Source organism: Rhinopithecus bieti, unplaced genomic scaffold, assembly GCF_001698545.2.
Source record: "Rhinopithecus bieti isolate Rb0 unplaced genomic scaffold, ASM169854v2 scaffold_7888, whole genome shotgun sequence".
NCBI lineage: Eukaryota > Metazoa > Chordata > Mammalia > Primates > Cercopithecidae > Rhinopithecus > Rhinopithecus bieti.
This window is the reverse complement of record NW_016805944.1, coordinates 1,030,434-1,049,925: the sequence shown is the minus strand read 5'-3', so window position 1 is coordinate 1,049,925 and position 19,492 is coordinate 1,030,434. Positions and strand designations below refer to the sequence as shown.

Sequence of the window (19,492 nt, the reverse complement as noted above, 5' to 3'; positions counted from 1 at the left end):
TCTTTAATTTTATTTTTTAAAATTAAATTAAATTAGGCCGGGCGCGGTGGCTCACGCCTGTAATCCCAGCACTTTGGGAGGCCGAGGCGGGCAGATCACGAGGTCACGAGATTGAGACCACGGTGAAACCCTGTCTCTACTAAAAATACAAAAAATTAACTGGGCGTGATGGCGGGCGCCTGTAGTCCCAGCTACTCGGGAGGCTAAGGCCGGAGAATAGCGTGAACCCGGGAAGCAGAGGTTGCAGTGAGCTGAGATCAGGTCACTGCACTCCAGCCTGGGTGACAGAGCGAGACTTCGTAAAAAAAAAAAAAAAAAAAAATTAAATTAAATTAGGCCGGGCACGGTGGCTCTCGCCTGTAATCCCAGCACTTTGCGGGGCTGAGGCAGGCAGATCACTTGAGGTCAGGAGTTGCAAACTAGCCTGGCTAACACGGTGAAACTCCGTCTCTATAAAAATCCAAAAGTTAGTCAGCTGTATGTTAGAACATGCCTGTAATCCCAGCTACTCAGGAGGCTGACGTAGGACAATTGCTTGAACCCAGGCGGTGGAGGATGCAGTGAGCTGAGCTCGGGCCATTGCACTCCAGCCTGGGTGACAGAGGGAGACCCTGTCTCAAAACAAAATAAAATAAAATAAAATTATATATATATATATATATATATGTAGAGACGGGACCTTGCTATGTTGCCCAGGCTGGTCTTGAACTCCTGACCGCAAGTGATCCTCCTGCCTTAGCCTCCTAAAGTGTTGGGATCACAGATCTGAGCCACCAAGCTGGCGAAGGGAGGGTCTTTACAGTGGCTGGAGACTGCGAAGTCTCAGGTCATTCCCTACCTCTCCTCTCCAGCGTCCAAAATCAGGCCCAGCATGGCCTTTTGATATGCACCAGTATGGTCCAACTGGTTGTTAAAAATATTGAAATATTTCAGGTCAGGTGCAACAGCTCAGGCCTGTAATCCCAGCACTTTGACAGGCTCAGGTGGGAGGATCACTTGAGCCCAGGAGTTTGAGACCAGCCTCGGCAACATAGCAAGACCTTGCCTCTAACATTATATTTTTTAAAAAAACTGAAATATATCCACAACAGTTGGTTAATGAATAGCCAGTATTCGAGGTCCCCTCAGTAGCCCCTCAACCACCCTGTCCCATGTACCTGGGACTCTTGGTGCCTCCTCTGTGTCCGGCATCTAAAAGCTTAATGGCTGATCCAATGGGGCTTTCCAGGAGCTCACTGCAAGCTTGCACTGTGGCCCACCCATGCCTTCTAGTGTTAAGTACTCTGACTTCCAGCCCTCAAAAAGCCTTCATTAAGCCCTCACTTTACAGATGAGCCTCTCGAGGCCCAAGAGGTGAAAGGACTTGTCCTAAGGCCCCCCAGTTAGTGACGGAGCTGAAATCTAGGCTCTTGGGTTCCTGATCCATTGTGCTCCCCTAGACATGGTCTTCTCATTTAACTCTCTGTTGTTATGGGCTGAAATTGTGTCCCCTTCAAATTCATATGTTGAAGGTGTAACTCCCAGTACTTTAGAATTTGACTATATTTGGAGAAACGGTCTTTAAAGAGGTAAAGTAAAATGGGGTTATTAGGGCAGGCCCTAATTTACTGACCGGTGTCCTTATAAGCAGAGATTAGGACACAGATGCACACAGAGGGAACACTGTGTGAAGACACAGGGAGAAGAAGGTCAAGGAGAGAGGCCTCAGAAGAAACCAGTCCTACTGACAGCTTGATCTTGGGCTTCTGGCCTCCAGAATCATGAGATATAAATACCTGTTGTTTAGACCACCCAGTCTCTGGCACTTTGTTATGGCAGCCCTAGCAGACTAATCTAGTTGTCGTATCTGTAAAATGAAGATAACATGAAGGCTTTTGTCTGAGAAGGCAGACGTAAGTGGATGTCTTGGATGTCACACAATGGACCAGCAACCCAAGAACCTAGATTTCAATCTCCTTCTGACTCCTGGGAGGGGAACACTCCAGAATGAAGAAGTTGGTCATTTGAATATGGTGACCTTCCCTTTCTCAGTTGCACAGCAGCCCATCCTTCAACCACTCATCTGTCCAAGCATCTGCAAGTCTGATCAATCTTAATTCCTGCAGAGACATTTCAAAACCAGTCATCTCCTTTTGCACCTCCGAGAGCATTTCTACACATAAATTCCTCCCTCTCAAAAATCCTTCCCATGTCCCCTTAAGCCCTAGGGGTGTCTGAGAAATTTGTGGAGGTGGCAGTTTTGGTTGTTGCAAGGACTGGGGGGAGATGTGGACTGTCAGTGGGGAGGACCATAGGTGTCTGTACCCCACAATGGAGAGTCAGTCCCTCACAAGGAAGAGCTGTCCCAGGCCCTATATGTCTACTTATTTTTTTTTTTTTGAGCCGGAGTCTCACTGTGTCATCCAGGCTGGTATATGCCATGGCATGATCTCGGCACACTGCAATCTCCACCTCCTGGGTTCAAGAGATTCTGCTGCCTCAGCCTACCTAGTAGCTGGGATTACAGGCACCCACCACCATGCCCGGCTAATTTTTTTGTATTTTTTTTTTTTTTTTTTGAGACAGAGTCTTGCTCTGTCGCCCAGGCTGGAGTGCAGTGGCCGGATCTCAGCTCACTGCAAACTCCGCCTCCCAGGTTCACGCCATTCTCCTGCCTCAGCCTCCAGAGTAGCTGGGACTACAGGCGCCCGCCACCTTGCCTGGCTACTTTTTTGTATTTTTAGTAGAGATGGGGTTTCACCGTGTTAGCCAGGATGGTCTCGATCTCCTGACCTCGTGATCCGCCCGTCTCGGCCTCCCAAAGTGCTGGGATTACAGGCTTGAGCCACCGCGCCCGGACTTTTTTCGTATTTTAGTAGAGTCAGGGTTTTACCATGCTGGCCAGGCCAGTCTCGAACTCCTGGCCTCAAGTGATCCAGCCGCCTCAGTCTCCCAAAGTGCTGGGATTACAGGCATGAGCCACCACACCCAACCACTATATGACTACTTTTGAAGGTTCTGTTGGACATTCATGCGGATGAAGAGCCTGTTTTAAATCTCTGAGCCCACGTCTGTGCATGGTGGCTCATGCCTGTAATCCCAGTACCTCGGGAGGCCAAGGTGGGAGGATCACTTGAGCCCAGGAGTTGTAGACCTGCGTGGGCAGCATAGCATGACCCCATCTCTACAAAAAAAAATTAAAACATTAGCTGGCCTGGTGGCACATGCCTATAGTCCCAGCTACCCAGGAGGCTGAGGTGGGAAGATCACTTGAGCCTGGGGTATAGGCTGCAGTGAGCCGTAATTGTGCCACTGTACTTCAACATGGGCAAAAAANTTGCCTGGCTACTTTTTTGTATTTTTAGTAGAGATGGGGTTTCACCGTGTTAGCCAGGATGGTCTCGATCTCCTGACCTCGTGATCCGCCCGTCTCGGCCTCCCAAAGTGCTGGGATTACAGGCTTGAGCCACCGCGCCCGGACTTTTTTCGTATTTTTAGTAGAGTCAGGGTTTTACCATGCTGGCCAGGCCAGTCTCGAACTCCTGGCCTCAAGTGATCCAGCCGCCTCAGTCTCCCAAAGTGCTGGGATTACAGGCATGAGCCACCACACCCAACCACTATATGACTACTTTTGAAGGTTCTGTTGGACATTCATGCGGATGAAGAGCCTGTTTTTAAATCTCTGAGCCCACGTCTGTGCATGGTGGCTCATGCCTGTAATCCCAGTACCTCGGGAGGCCAAGGTGGGAGGATCACTTGAGCCCAGGAGTTGTAGACCTGCGTGGGCAGCATAGCATGACCCCATCTCTACAAAAAAAAATTAAAAACATTAGCTGGCCTGGTGGCACATGCCTATAGTCCCAGCTACCCAGGAGGCTGAGGTGGGAAGATCACTTGAGCCTGGGGGTATAGGCTGCAGTGAGCCGTAATTGTGCCACTGTACTTCAACATGGGCAATAGAGTGAGACCCTGACGCAAAAAAAAAAAAAAAAAAAAAGTCTCTGAGCCCAGAACCCAACTGACACAGTGAGACCCTATCTCAAAAATAAATAAATAATTAAAATAAATAACAAAACAAAACAGAAAAAATCTCTGAGCTCAGAGCCCAACCCCATGATACATGTAAGTATAAGTACTGTTTGCCTGGTTTTAAGAGCTACTGAAATTTCCAGGAATGCAACTACCAGTAAATCAAGAGTGGTTTGTGCTTTGTTTTGCTCTGCACAAGAGTTTTCATCATTTTAGAAAACCTGGCATCAGTAGCAACGGCATTTGTATTATTTAAGTCTCCAGTATTACACTCTGGATCACTTTACATTTGTAGTCGTCTCACTTAGCTATGCTTAGGTGTGACCAGCTGCCTAATTCATTATTCCTTCCGTTGTGGTCCTGACTATTTATTTACATATTAAAATTCACCTTGGCTGGGTGCAGTGACTCACACCTGTAATCCTAGCACTTTGGGAGGCTGAGGCAGGGTGAATCACTTGAGCCCAGGAGTTCAAGACCAGCCTGGGCATCATGATGAAACCCTGTCTCTGGTAAAAATATAAAAATTAGCCACGTGTGGTGGCATCTGCCTGTGGTCCCAGCTACTTGGGAGGCTGAGGTGGGAGAATCACTTGAGCCCAGGAGGTTGAGGCTGCAGTGAGCTGTGATTGTGCCACTGTACTCCAGCCTGGGCAACAGAGCAGACCGTGTCTCAAAAACAAAACAAAACAAAGCAAACAACAACAACAACAAAGAAAAAATAAAATAAAATTCACCTTGTTTTATAACAAATCACTTTCCTATTATATCTTCTTTATTTTAAAAAGTCTCATGGGATAAAATCAAACATGGTATATTCATACAATGGAATATTATTTGGCAATAAATTGAATGAACAAAGTACTGATACATGCTATAGTGTGGATGAATCTAGAAAAAAATATGCTAAGTGAAAGAAGCCAGTTACAAAAGACCACAGCTGAGTTCATTTACATAAATGTCCAGAATATGCAGATCCACAGAGCCAAAAAGGTAGATTAGTGGTTGCCAGGGAATGGGAGGAAGGGGATTGGGGGTAACTGCCTACAGGTATAGGGTTTCTTTTGCAGTAATAGATACATTCTGGAATTAGATAGTGTTGATGGTTGACCACATACTGTATGATTCCTTTTACAGAAATGTCCAGAATAGGCAAATCTGTAGACACAGAAAATAGATTTATGGTGGCTTGGGGATAGGGAGAGGGTGAGCTGAGGTGGGGGATCCAGGGGACATAGCTAAGAGGATCAAGATTTCTTTTGGAGGCCAGGCTCGGTGGCTCATGCCTGTAATCCCAGCACTTTGGGAGGCAGAGGCCAGAGGATGGCTTGAGCCCAGGAGTTAGAGATCAGCCTGGGCAAGATGGTGAAACCCCATCTCTACAAAAAATAAAAATAAATTAGCTGGATGCAGTGGTGTGCACCTGTAGTCTCAGCTACTCAGGAGGCTAAGGGATCACTTGAGCCCAGGAGTTTGAGGCTGCAGTGAGCTTTGACAGGTGCCACTACACTCCAGCCTGGGTGACAGTGCAAGACCCTGCCTCTAAAAAAAGAAGGAAAAAAATTACGATTTATTTTGAAGGCAATACAAATGTTCCAAAATGGATTGTGGTAATAGGTGTACAACTATGTGACTATAATAAAAGCCAATGAACTGTACACTTTATTTATCATGTATTTTATGTTTCTTTTTTTTAAATAGACAGAGTCTTGCTCTGATACCCAGGCTGGAGTGCAGTGGTGTGATCGGAGCTCACTGCAGCCTTGTACTCCTGGGCTCAAGTGATCCTCCTGCCTCGGCCTCCTAAAGTGCTGGGATTACAGGCATGAGCTCCCATACTGGGCCTAGAGCTGTATACCTTAAATGCGTGAGTTGTATGTATGTGAATTATATCTCAATAAAGCTGTCAAAAAGTCTTACAAGTGTAGGTATGTCTATATATGCACATATGAATATGAATAGTATTTCAGAGAGTCAAGTGGACATCACAAAATATTTGTAGGAGAAAGGCAGTGTTGCTGTGACAGAGCTCCCCATGCTCTGTTTCCTGTTGGTCTCCCTGATTTTATTTTTATTATTTATTTTTTTTTGAGACACAGTCTCACTCTGTCGCCCAGGCTGGAGTACAGTGGCACCATCTCAGCTTACTGCAACCTCCGCCTCCCGGGTTCAAGCAATTGTCAAGTGAGCCGAGATCATGACACTGCACTGTAGCCTGGGTGACAAAGCGAGACTCCATCTCAAAAAAAAAAAAAAAAAAAAAAAAAAAAAGAAGCTGGGCGCAGTGGCTCATGCCTGTAATCCCAGCACTTTGGGATGCTGAGGTGGGCAGATCGCTTGAGCTCACAAGTTCTACAGCCTGGACAACATGGCAAAACCTCGTCTCTACAAAAAGTACAAAAAGTAACTGAGTGTGGTGGTATATGCCTGTAGTCCCAGCTATTTGGGAGGCTAAGGTGGAGGATGGCTTGAGCCCAAGAGGTGGAGGTTGCAGTGAGCCAAAATGGCATCACTGTACTCCAGCCTGGGTGACAGAGCCAGACCTTGTGAACAAGAGAAAAGAATCTTCCTTTATTTTAGAGTAAAAGAGACTAATGAGGTGTAACAATCAAATGCAAAGCACGAAAGTTGACTGAATCTCAGATTGAAAAATCCTCTATGTTATAAAAGATATTTTAGGGCGATTTGAATATGGACTTTCCAATGAGACAATAGTATAGAATTCGCATTTTGTTTGTTTGTTTTGTTTTAGGTGTGATGATAGTAATAAAATAATGTAGGAGACGGTCCTTGGAAGATACATGTTAAAGTACTTAGGAGTAAAGAGTCATGAGGTCAGCGGGGCACGGTGGCTCACGTCTGTAATCCCAGCACTTTGGGAGGCCAAAGCAGGCGGATCACGAGGTCAGGAGATCGAGACCATCCTGGCTAACACGGTGAAACCCCGTCTCTACTAAAACTACAAAAAAGTAGCCGGGCGAGGTGGCGGGCGCCTGTAGTCCCAGCTACTCGGGAGGCTGAGACAGGAGAATGGCGGGAACCCGGGAGGCGGAGCTTGCAGTGAGCTGAGATCCGGCCACTGCACTCCAGCCTGGGCAACAGAGCAAGACTCCGTCTCAAAAAAAAAAAAAAAAAGAAAAGAAAAAAGAAAATACAAAATTAGCCAGGCGTGGAGGCACACGCCTAGCCAAGCGTGCTGGTGCGTGCCTGTAGTCCCAGCTACTCGGGAGGCTGAGGCAGGTGAATTGCTTAAACCTGGGAGGCGGAGGTTGCAGTGAGCCGAGATCATCGCACCACTGCACTCCAGCCTGGCGACTGAGCAAGACTCTGTCTCAAAAAAAAGAAAAAAAAAATCAAAACAAACATTGTGTGTGTGTGCACACGGGTACACACATGCATGCAGATGTGTTCATGCATGCACAAATGTTAACAACTGGTGAATCTAAGTGCAATGTATGGGGACTATTCCTTAAACATTTTCAAAATAAAAAGGAAAAAAATCTATGCTCTAACATTCCCTTTTCCTCTTCTCTGCCTTATTTTTCTTCATAGTATTTTCACTCTCTAACATACTCTATATTTTACTTATCTCCTTGTTTATTTTGTGTTTTTCTGTAAAAGAATTTCAAATCCACGAGGTTAGAGATTTTTGCCTGTATTATTACTACTGGGTTCTCAGTGCCTAGAAAAGGGCCTGGGACACAGTACATACTCAGCAAAGGGTGAGCGAATAAATAGACAGATGAAGACTGAAGGACAACATGCCCACAGGCCTAAGCAGGAAGGGGAATGGGTGGAGACAGCAGGTGTATGTCACCTGGTCAGGGTGGGGAGTGGTAGAGTACTGTGCAATTGGGCAGTCAAACTCAGCCTGATGGGCATTTCTAGATGAGTTGGAAATGCTGATTTGTAAAACGTGAAGCATCCTAGCTTTTTTTTTTTTTTTTTTGAGATGAAGTTTCGCTCTTTTGCCCAGGGTAGAGTGCAGTGGCGCGATCTCAGCTCACTGCAACCTCCGCTTTCCAGTTTCAAGCGATTCTTCTGCCTCAACCTCCTGAGTAGCTGGGATTACAGGCACCCATCACCATGCCTGGCTAATTTTTGTATTTTTAGTAGAGATGGGGTTTTACCATGCTGGCCAGGCTGGTCTCGAACTCCTGACCTCGTGATCTGACTGTCTCAGCCTCCCAAAGTACTAGGATTACAGGCCTGAGCCACCGCACCCCGGCCAGCATCCTAGTTTTTAAATGTTGGCAACCTCTTCAAAATGTCTAAGAACTACTGTGTAGAAGAAACAATGCAATGTTTCTTCTACAATACAAAACAATACAAATGGGGTACCCATTTGTAGTCTGTGCATATAAATCCCTGAAAAGCTGCCTTGGACTCTGGAGTCACCTGCTCGGGTTTAAACCTTGGCTCCCTGTCTGATGCTGGGCAAGGGGCCTAACCTCTTTGAGACTCAGTTTTCTCATCTGTAAAACAGGGACATTCAGACCTCCTCCATAGGACTATTATGAGGCTTAATTGAGCTTATGCATGCAATGGTGAGCTCGAAATCCAAACATGACCACAAGTATCTGGAACTGAGTGTGAGTGCCCTTCAGGTGACTCACAACTGCTACTATTGGCAGATTACACCTCAGTCCTCATGTTTCTGCTTGGCCCTGTCGGCGAAGTCATCATCTATTCATTCAAATAAGTAACATGTGCTGAGCACCTACTATGTGCCAAGCATAGGGCATCATGTAAGTAATGTGCAATTAATATAAGTCCATAGAAGCACTCAAGAAATGATTATTGTTGGCTGGGTGCAGTGGCTCACGCCTGTAATCCCAGCACTTTGGGAGGCTGAGGTGGGTGGATCACGAGGTTAGGAGATCAAGACCATCCTGGCTAACACGGTGAAACACCGTCTCTACTAAAAATACAAAAACATTAGCTGGGCGTGGTGGCGGGTGCCTGTAGTCCCAGCTACTTGGGAGGCTGAGGCAGCAGAATGGAGTGAACCCGGGAGGTAGAGCTTGCAATAAGCCGAGATTGCGAGCCAAGATCACGCCACTGCACTCCAGTCTGGGCGACAGAGCGAGACTTCATCTCAATAAAAATTAAAAAAAAAAAAAAAAAAAAAAAAAAAAAAAAAAAAAAAAAGCAGCAAAAAAAAAAAAAAAAAAAAAAAAAAAAAAGAAAGAAGGAAAGAAAGAAAGAAAAAAAGAAAGAAAGAAAGAAATGATTATTGTCATTGTTATCCCTATGGATGGAGCTGGATTTAAATCCCACATCTGTGGTACAGCTATTAAGGAAAATAGTCTGGCAATTCTTCAAAAAGTTGAACATAGATTTATCATATGTCCCAATAATTCCACCCTAGGCATCTACCCAAGAGAGCTGGAAATACATATCTACAAAAAGACTTGTACATGAATGTTCAGAAGCATTATTCATCATAGCTAAAAAGGAGAAACAACCCAAATGTCTATCAACCGATGAACAGACAAGCAAAATGTGGTCTATCCATACAATGAAACATTATTTGGCTATAAAAAGGAGTAAAGTTTTGACACATGCTACAATATAGATAAACCTCGAAAGTATTATGTTAAGTGAAAAAAGTCAGACACAAAAGACCATATGTTATACGATTCTGTTTATATAAAAGATCCAGAATAGGCAAGTCCACAGACCAAAAGTAGATTAGTGGCTGGAAGAGGTTGAGACTGGGGTCTGGGGGAATGGTGAGTGACTGTTCATGGGCACAGGGTTTCTTTTTGGCATGATGAAAATGTTCTGCAATTAGATGGCAGTTGATGTACAACCCTGTGAACATACAACAAAACTACTAAACTGTACACTTCTAAACAGTAAAGTTTATAGTATGTGAATTATAGCTCAACAGAGCTGTTATTTCAAAAAACAAAAAGTCACCAGGAAAAACAAACAGCCTGACAAATCAAGAAGATGGAACAGCATGTTCACAACCAGAACCAGGAGTGGTATTTAGTCTGTGATGCAATATTTTAGAGCAGTGAAGGAAGGATAGATTGGCCGAGAAAAGGTGTGAGGACCAGGGGTTAATCATGTGAGAAAAATAAAGTTAGGTTTTAAGAAAATTCCTACTTCTTCCACCTCCTAGCTGGTGGCCTATGAAAGTCCCTTTACTTCTCAGAGCCTCCTTTTCCACATCTGTAAAATGGGCATACTATACCTAATCCATACGATCTGTGCAAATATTCAGTGAGACACTGGCAGCCTGCTCTCTGGTAGTCACTCAGTCAACAAGGTTGCTGTTTTTACAACATGGCAAGATCCAAATCCTAGGTTCTTTTTGTTTTTTTGAGACAAAGTCTTGCTCTGTCAGCCAGGCTGGAGTGCAGTGGTGTGATCTTGGCTCACTGCAATCTCTGCCTCTCAGGTTCAAGCGATTCTCCTGCCTCAGCCTCTGGAGTAGCTAGGATTACAGGCGCCTGCCACTGCGCCTGGCTAATTTTTGTATTTTTAGTAGAGATGGGGTTTCACTATTTTGGCCAGGCTGGTCTTGAACTCCTGGCCTCAAGTAATCCGCCCACGTCGGCCTCCCAAGGTGCTGGGATTACAGGCAAAAGCTACTACGTCCAGCCTCCTAGTTTATTATTTAGTAACTGTCTGAGCTTAGGCACATGCCTTCACCTCTCTGTGCCTTACCTTCCTCATCTTCAGTATTAGCATAACCACACCTACCCTATATTATTATTGGAAACATTCTTCTTCTTCTTCTTTTTTTTTTTTTTTTTTGAGACAGAGTCTCGCTCTGTCGCCCAGGCTGGAGTGCAGTGGCCGGATCTCAGCTCACTGCAAGCTCCGTCTTGTGAGTTTATGCCATTCTCCTGCCTCAACCTCCCGAGTAGCTGGGACTACAGGTGCCCACCACCACGCCAGGCTACTTTTTTTGGTATGTTTTTTAGTAGAGACAGGGTTTCACTGTGTTAGCCAGGATGGTCTTGATCTCCTGACCACGTGATCCGCCCGTCTCGGCCTCCCAAAGTGCTGGGATTATAGGCTTGAGCCACCGTGCCTGGCCCTTTTTTTTTTTTGACAGAATCTTGCTCTGTCACCCAGGCTGGAGAGCAGTGGCATGCTCTTGGCTCATTGCAACCTCCACCTCCTGGGTTCAAGCGATTCTCCTGCCTCAGCCTCCAGAATAGCTGAGACTACAGGCGTGCACCACCACGCCTGGCTAATTTTTTGTATTTTTAGTAGAGATGGGGTTTTGCCACGTTGGCCATGCTGGTCTCGAGCTCCTGACCTCAGGTGATCCACCATCTCGGCCTTTCAAAGTGTTGGAATTACAGGCGTGAGCCACTGCTCCTGGCCTGTTATTGGAAACATTCAATGACTAAAGTGATGCCCAGTGCCTGGCACATGGGAAGCGCTAAGATCATGGCAGCTGCCTTCATCATAGACCCTGAATTGTAGAACCACAGCATCTTAGAAAGATCTGCAGATGCAGACTCATAGAATCTTGGAATCCCAGGACATTAGAACAGTAGAATCTTAGACAATACATGCTTAGAATTTTGGAATTATAGAGCCATAGAACTGTTGAAGTTTTAGAGCCAGAAGGACCACAGACCATCTGCCCCAGTGATTTGCAAGCCCATGGAAATTTGCAAATACTACTACTGCTACTGCTACTACTACTACTACTACCACCACCACCAAGAACAACAAAAGCAGCATCAACAGCTAACAGTTTAATATCGTAACTTATCTAGGTTCCACCACAACCCTAAGATAGGTGTTATTATTACCCCATTTTCTAGATTGGGAAATGGAGGCACAAAGAAAGAACTTGCACAAGTTCTTTCACGGGTAATGAGCAGTAGAGTCAGGATCTGATCCAAGGCCAGAGTTTATGCTCAGATTCTTAAGCCTTACGAGAAATATTGATTCAGTGGTTCTGGGACAGGAACCATGAATCTGCATTTTAAGCTACCCAGATGACTCAGATATCAGCTAAGGGTGAGAGCCACTGGTATAATCCAGAGGCGGCAATCTGGTGATCTTCAGGCCCCAGTCAGTCTACAGCCATATATATTTTTTTGACCTTCATAGTGTTTTAAAAACAGAGTTGTCCTGGCGCAATGGCTCAGACCTATAATCTCAGCACTTTGGGAAGCCGAGGCAGGTGGATTGCTTGAGTTCAGGAGTTTGAGACCAGCCTAGGCAACATGGTGAAACCCTGTCTCTACAAAAAATACAAAAATTAGCCAGGGGCCGGACGCGGTGGCTCATGCCTGTAATCCCAGCACTTTGGGAGGCTGAGGAAGGCAGATCACCTGAGGTCAGGAATTTGAGACCGGCCTGGCCAATATGTTGAAACCCCACCTCTACTAAAAATACAAAAAATTAGCCAGGCGTGGTAACAGGCGCCTGTAATCCCAGCTACTTGGGAGGCCAAGGCAGGAGAATCACTAGATCCCAGGAGGTGGAGGTTGCAGTGAGCTGAGACCATGCCATTGCACTCTATTCTGGGCAACAAGAGCAAAACTCTGTTTCAAAAAAAAAAAAAAAATAGCCAGGCGTGCTCGTGTTCACCGGTAGCCCCAGCTATGCAGTGGGCTGAGGTGGGAGGATCGCTTAAGCCTGGGAGGTCGAGGCTCCAGTAAGCCTAGATCATATCACTGCACTCCAGCCTGGGTGACAGAGTGCAACTCTGTCTCAGACAAGTATATATTAAATAATAATAATAAAAAAACCAGAGTCAACATTTTAAAGAGGGTTGATCTAAAAAATTTATGGCTTCTTTTGAAAAATTTGGAAGATGTGGTAGCACTACGTCCATGTTCCCAAAGTGCAAGAATTCGGTGCAGTTGAGTGGCAGCTTCTCCCTTTAAAGATGGCATACCCTCTCCAGAGAGCAACAACCCTCAAGCCTTTTGTTCCCCTTTTCAATACTTTAGTTATTTAATTTATAATCCCTGGTTTGGCCCAGCTGCTGCACTGTAATAAAAGAGAAACTGAGGCCTACACAAGGAAAGGGGCTCTGAGTAACACAGCAAGTCCAAGGCAGAAAAGAAGTAGACCTGTTTCCTGACTCAAAAATCCCATAATAACAACAGAGAACATTTTTGGGGCTAATTTTCTATGCGTTATACACACAAGCTATGTGCTTTTCAAACATCAACGAACACTAACCATCACCCTTAAGGAGGCATCATAATGAATCTCATTTTACAGGTGAGAAAAATGAGACTTGGATAAATCAGTCACTTGCTCAAGGTCACATAGGATGTAAGTACTGTACGAAGAAGGATTCAACTCAACAACAGAGCCCAGAGCCTGAGTCTTCAGCTATGATCTCTCGCAGTCTTTGGAACACTCGAGTAATACGGCAGAGAATAAACCCTGGTTCTATAACCTTTCGACTCCACTGTCTCAGAGCTCCTGTGGATTAGGGGGAGGCGGTAGAATGCTCAGGCACAGATGGTGCTGACCCCATTTTCCTTGCAACATTCACAAACTCTTGATGAACCCTGAGTCCCTTGTGGCCACGACCAAGGCGGAGGGAAGAGGCAATGCCCTCGCCTCCCTGTAAACTGTGAATAACCTGTGCCCTGCTGGTGGGAAGGGATTCGGGAGAAACTTGGCGGGAGCGAGGAGCGGAGTCGCTTCAGCACCAAGGACAGCGGCCGCGCTCCACACCCCAAGCCCCGCGGTCTTTTTTGGGAGGGCTCCACCCTGCAGTTCTCCTCTAGGCTTCTCCGCCCACCGTTTCCACATGAGCTTAGGGGAACTCAGGCCTGTGCTCTGCCCCACCTCAGGGCAACGACAGGACCCAAGAATTCCAGATTTCTTTTTTTTTTGTTTTGTTTTTTTTTGTTTTTTTTGTTTTGAGACGGAGTCTCGCTCTGTCGCCCAGGCTGGAGTGCAGTGGCCGGATCTCAGCTCACTGCAAGCTCCGCCTCCCGGGTTTACGCCATTCTCCTTCCTCAACCTCCCGAGTAGCTGGGACTACAGGCGTCCGCCACCTCGCCCGGCTAGTTTTTTGTATTTTTTTTTAGTAGAGACGGGGTTTCACCGTGTTAGCCAGGATGGTCTCGATCTCCTGACCTCGTGATCCGCCCGTCTCGGCCTCCCAAAGTGCTGGGATTACAGGCTTGAGCCACCGCGCCCGGCCGAATTCCAGATTTCTTTTACCGACGTCCTCTCTCGTCTTTGCCTCTAGGTAGACACTGACTAGCCCTCGCAAGGGTCCCTCCCGCCCGCCCAGGGGTTCTCGCCCCATTGCACGGAGTACGCATGCATAAGGGAGTGGGGACGGGAGAGAAAACGGGAGCCAGCTCCGCGTTCCCGTTCTCTTACCCACTTCCGGGTCCGGACAGCGCAGCTTTGAGGGGAGCTCACCTGCCCAGTGCGCATCGTCGTCATGGCAACCGGAGAGGCCCGGGAAGCGATTGGCCACTCCCTGCCACGCCCCTACGCCACCGCTTCCCCTAACTGAGGCAACAGAGGATCGCTGCCCGCCCCTTTCCATTCCTTCCTGGAGAGGGCTGTGTAGGAGAGGGACCCACATCTGCTCTCGCTAATGAAACACCACCCCTACCTCCATACGTTAATTATGGAGGGAAGGAGGATGAGAGACTATTTGTAAACTCTTCTGGATGTGACTGAATTGTCACTGAGGTCACTTCCGGCGATAACAGGAAGTGGGAGGCAGGTCGTTCAGAGAGACAATGGGATGAGGTGGAAGGGAGAAGAGGAACTAGAGAATCCTAGGAAGGAAGGATTGAACAGTAGGGAATCGTGCCACATTCTCCCAGACGTTCACTCCCTCTCTGGAATCAAGCCCGCTCCAAATGGTCTGGAGTCCTTTCTATACTATTAGAGCTGACTCCCTAAGAATAATACTAACCACTACCATGTGGTCTTTGACTGATGAGATTTTTATCAGCTTTGTCCCATTGAACCTCACAGTAATGCAGTGATGTGGGAGGAATGTTTCTTCGTGAATGTCACCAGCTTTACAGCAACCCAGTCTCTGCCCCAGCTGACCTGCTTGGCTCTGTCGGGGTTCATCGTGGTTTGGGGTTGAAGGATGTTGACCACCTCAGGCTTGGTCATCGCTTGTGGGATTTCTCGGACCTTCTCGGCAATAAAGCTGTGCACAGCATTCAAGGCCTCTGCTGTGCCCTGTACTAGGCATACCCGCTCTGTGGTTCCTGTTGAGCAAGGGAGAGAGAGGGCACACTCATGAGACAGGAATAGGGACATTCCTGAGAGACAGGCCCCATTTAATGGAAGAGGAAAGCTGAGGTCCAGAGAGTGGATTTGACTGATCACACGGTGAGCCTGGGGGAGCAGGCATGGGCCCCCAGGCCATGACGGGTAGCTGGGAGAATGAGTGGAATCCTGCTTTATAATCTGCACTTCATCTCCCTCCCCTAAAACAACCTCTAGGGATGGAAGAATGATCCTTAAGTGTTTTGCGATGCCCACAGCAACCCTGGGCAGGGGAGACAGGGCTCAGCTGCCTCTTCTCAGTTCTTGCGGTTCCCTGGTTGCTTTGGCAACCATTCACTCACTCCACCCTCCTCCCCTTCTGGAAGCAGAGAGCTCAGGCCTGCAACGGTTGCCACAGTAACTGGAACCCCCTTATCGGTCTGGCTGGCCGGGTCCTCAGCCCACCCCCAGGGGGACGAGGGACGAGGCCCTGTTGTCATGGCAACCCCTGAAAGCCTGCAGCGTCGGCCTCTGGGCTTTTGGAGAGGATGGGGAAGAGCTGGGGATGGGGAGGCAGAAGAGAGGCCTGAGGGCCTGTCTGAACCCACCAGATGGAGGGCTGAGGGGTGGGGGAGGGCAGGGGTGTGGACAGGGGAGAGCAGGGTGGGTCAAAGACTACTCGTGGAGGAGTGGGGACCAAGGAATTGGGGAGGGAGGTAGATGGGTGTCTTTCCTGGAGACTCTCCAGATACTGGCTGTGGCTCTGTCCTGGGCATCCTTCTCATTTCTGCATGAGAGTGTTGGGGAGTGGGGGCATGGGGAAGAGAGAAACTTGGGGGGATATGTGTGTGAAAGAGACTCTGGGTGACACTGTGGCTGTGTGTGTCTGTGAGGCTGTTCGGTGAGTGGTGTGTGTGTGTGTGTGTGTGTGTGTACTTCAGCAGGACTGACTAGATGATCCTAATCTGTGTTTGTAGAAGACAAAGTGCAGGGACTGCCTTATGAACAGACTATGTGACAGTGATTCTGGTGAAGGTGTTTGTGTGTGCCCTTGTGTGTGGGACAGACTTTGGTGTCGCTTTGATGATCAAGGTTATGGAGACTCTTTGTGAGACAGAGCTGAGTGTGTGTGAGAGTTCGAGAGAAAGAAACAAAAGAATCTCACAAAGTGGGATCGAGGCTGTACAATGAATATCTACCACTCTGAGACTGGGTGGCAGTGTGTGTGTCTGCATCTGTGTGTGTATGTGTGTTTGTGAAAGTGAAAGAGACACACACTTCTGGATGTTTCTAAGACTACTTGGATGACCAGTGTGTGTATATATATATGTATTGGAGACAGGAAAGACCCTATGACTGGTGTGTGTGAACCTGAGAAGGAGACAGCAAGACAGACAGACTCAGGTGTCAGTTTGTAGGACTTTCTGGATGACTGGTGTGTTTGTGTGTGTGTGTGTGTGTGTGTGTCTGAGCATGTGAATTACAGTGAGACAAAGAAAAGTTGACTGGTCAGTGTGAGAACGTGCGTGCCTGGGTGAGCCAGGATGTGTGTGATGTGTGGAGTGTGAGTGTGTCTCTCTCTCCTTGAAGGGGGTTCTGCCTCTGAGAATGTAAAAGGTCTTGAGTGTGGCTGGGCACGGTGGCTCACGCTTGTAATCCCAGCACTTTGGGAGGCTGTGGTGGGCGGATCATGAGGTCAAGAGATCGAGACCATCCTGCGCAACACGGTGAAACCCCATCTCTACTAAAAATACAAAAATTAGATTGGCGTGGTGGCACGCGCCTGTAGTCCCAGCTACATGGGAGGCTGAGGCAGAAGAATCACTTGAAGCCGGGAGGCGGAGGTTGCAGTGAGCAGAGATCACACTGCTGCACTCCAGCCTGGCGAAAGGGCGAGACTCTGTCTCAAAAGGAAAAAAAAAAAAAGAGGTCTTGAGTGTGTGCCAGGCGCCGTGTGGCTGTGTACCTGTGTGTCTGGGATACCTGGGGTGTGCGTCAGTGTCCAGCAAGCACTTCAGTGCAGCACACTGGTGCCATGACCCTGACTCCTCGATTGCTACTTCCTAGTCTGGCAGGCTAGCCTCGCCATGTGTCTGGGCGCCACTGTCTGTGGGTCACTTGTGTAGCTGATATCCCCCACCCGTTTTGGGCCATGTTCCTCACTCTTACTACCCCCCCCAACCCCAGAACAATGGCTTGGTCTGAGCCAAGGGTGAGTCAGCCTGCAGTCTGCCTCCGTCTGGTGTAAATAGGAAAGGGTGTGGGTTGGGGTGGGAACTAGGGGTGGGGTAGGGGAGGTGGATGCCCCAGGAAGAGCAGGCTGAGGGTTTGCATCTCTGTGTAGCTTCTTTCAAACTCAGGAAGGCTTTGACCTCCCATCCCCTTGTAGTTCTTACAGGGTGGCCCACAGGAGCTTTGTGGGGGGTTGGTTAAGCCCCCAAAGACTGTCTAATAATAACAGCTGACCCTTATGCAACCCAAGTGTCAGACACCATTCTAAGCACTCTTTTTTTTTTTTTTCTGAGACAAGAGTCTTGCTCTGTCACCCAGGCTGGAGTGCAGTGGTGCGATCTCGGATCACCGCAACCTCTGCCTCCCAGTTCAAGTGATTCTCATGCCTAAGCCTCCTGAGTAGCTGGGATTACAGGCGTGTGCCACCACGCCTAAGTTTTGCATTTTTTGTAGAGATGGGATTTCGTCATGTTGGTCAGCTCGGCCTCAAGTGATCCACCCGCCTCAGTCTCCCAAAGTGTTGGGATTACAGATGTGAGCCATCATGCTTGACCAAAGCACTTTATACATACATGTTCACTTAGTAAATGAAGTATGCAATATCGTTATTGTCCCTGATTCCCTGCTAAGGACACTGAGACACAGAGAAGGCTCAAGATTTGCTGAAGTTCTCTTAGACGGCGGTAGTGGATGTTTGGAGTTTTGAACCCAGGTGTCTGGCTTCAGAGTCTCTGCATTCTGCTAAATTTGGGGTGTATGGAGTGATCAGCTCTATGTGTGTGTTTTGGAGGGAGGCATAAAATGATGACAGTTTTGTTTTTGTATTTTTGATATTAAAAGAAGATGAACGTATTAAGTAGTCGTTCAAGACTTTGCGCTTTGATGGAAATATGTTATAAAACTATAAACAGTGGCTCATGCCTGCAATCCCATCACTTTAGGAGGCCAAGGCGGATGGAGGGCTTGAGCTCAGGAGTTCAGCCTGGGCAATATAGCGAGACCCCATCTCTACAAAAAAAATATACAGGCCGGGTGTGGTGGCTCATGCCTGTAATCTCAGCATTTTGGGAGGCCGAGGCGAGTGGATCACCTGAGGTCTGGAGTCTGAGACCAGCCTGCTAACATGGTGAAACCCCATATCTACTAAAAATACAAAAAAGTAGCTGGGCATGGTAACGGACGCCTGTGATCCTAGCTACTCGGGAGGCTGAGGCAGGAGAATCACTTGAACCAGGGAGGTGGAGGTTGCAGTGAGCCGAGATCGCACCATTGCACTCCAGCCTGGGCAACAAGAGCGAATCTCTGTCTAAAAAAAAGAAAAAAAAAGTAGCTGGGCCTGGTGGTGCACACCTGTAGCTCCAGTTACTCAGGAGGCTGAGGTGGGAGAATCACTTGAACCAGGGAGGTGGAGGTTGCAGTGAGCCGAGATCGCACCATTGCACTCCAGCCTGGGCAACAAGAGCGAATCTCTGTCTCAAAAAAAGAAAAAACAAGTAGCTGGGCCTGGTGGTGCACACCTGTAGTTCCAGTTATTCAGGAGGCTGAGGTGGGAGAATCACCTGAGCCCGGGAGGCTGAGGTTGCAGCGAGCCACGATCATGCCACTGCACTCCAGCCTGGGCAACAGAGTAAGACCCTGTCTCAATATAAATAAATAAATAAAAAATAAAAAGTGTGTGTATCTGTGCTTTTCTTCAGCAGTTAGGGTCTAAAGTTTCAAGCAGATGTTCCACATCAGACAGCATTTTAGAATCCTTAGGGTGGCCAGTGGTGGTGGCTCAAGCCTGTAATCCCAGCACTTTGGGAGGCCGAGGTGGGTGGATCACAAGGTCAGGAGATCAAGATCATCCTGGCCAACATGGTGAAACCCTGTCTCTATTAAAATACAAAAAAAAAAAAAAAAAAAAAAAGGAGGGGGGTAGGGGCGTGTGCCTGTAGTCCCAGCTACTCGGGAGGCTGAGGCAGGGGACTCACTTGGACCCAGGAGGCGGGGGTTGCAGTAAGTCGAGATTGTGCCACTGCACTCCAGCCTGGTGACAGAGCAAGACTCTGTC

General features: G+C 47.6%; 1 protein-coding gene across 1 annotated transcript in view; it reads right to left on the bottom strand.

The window, feature by feature from the left end:
- Positions 1–19,492, bottom strand: part of NOVA2 (NOVA alternative splicing regulator 2) — a 39,738-nt gene that overhangs the window by 3,711 nt on the left and 16,535 nt on the right. Inside the window, exon 3 of the mRNA XM_017874269.1 lies at positions 14,960–15,206. Coding sequence (XP_017729758.1) covers positions 14,960–15,206 — 247 coding nt within the window. The remainder of the gene's footprint in view (positions 1–14,959; positions 15,207–19,492) is intronic.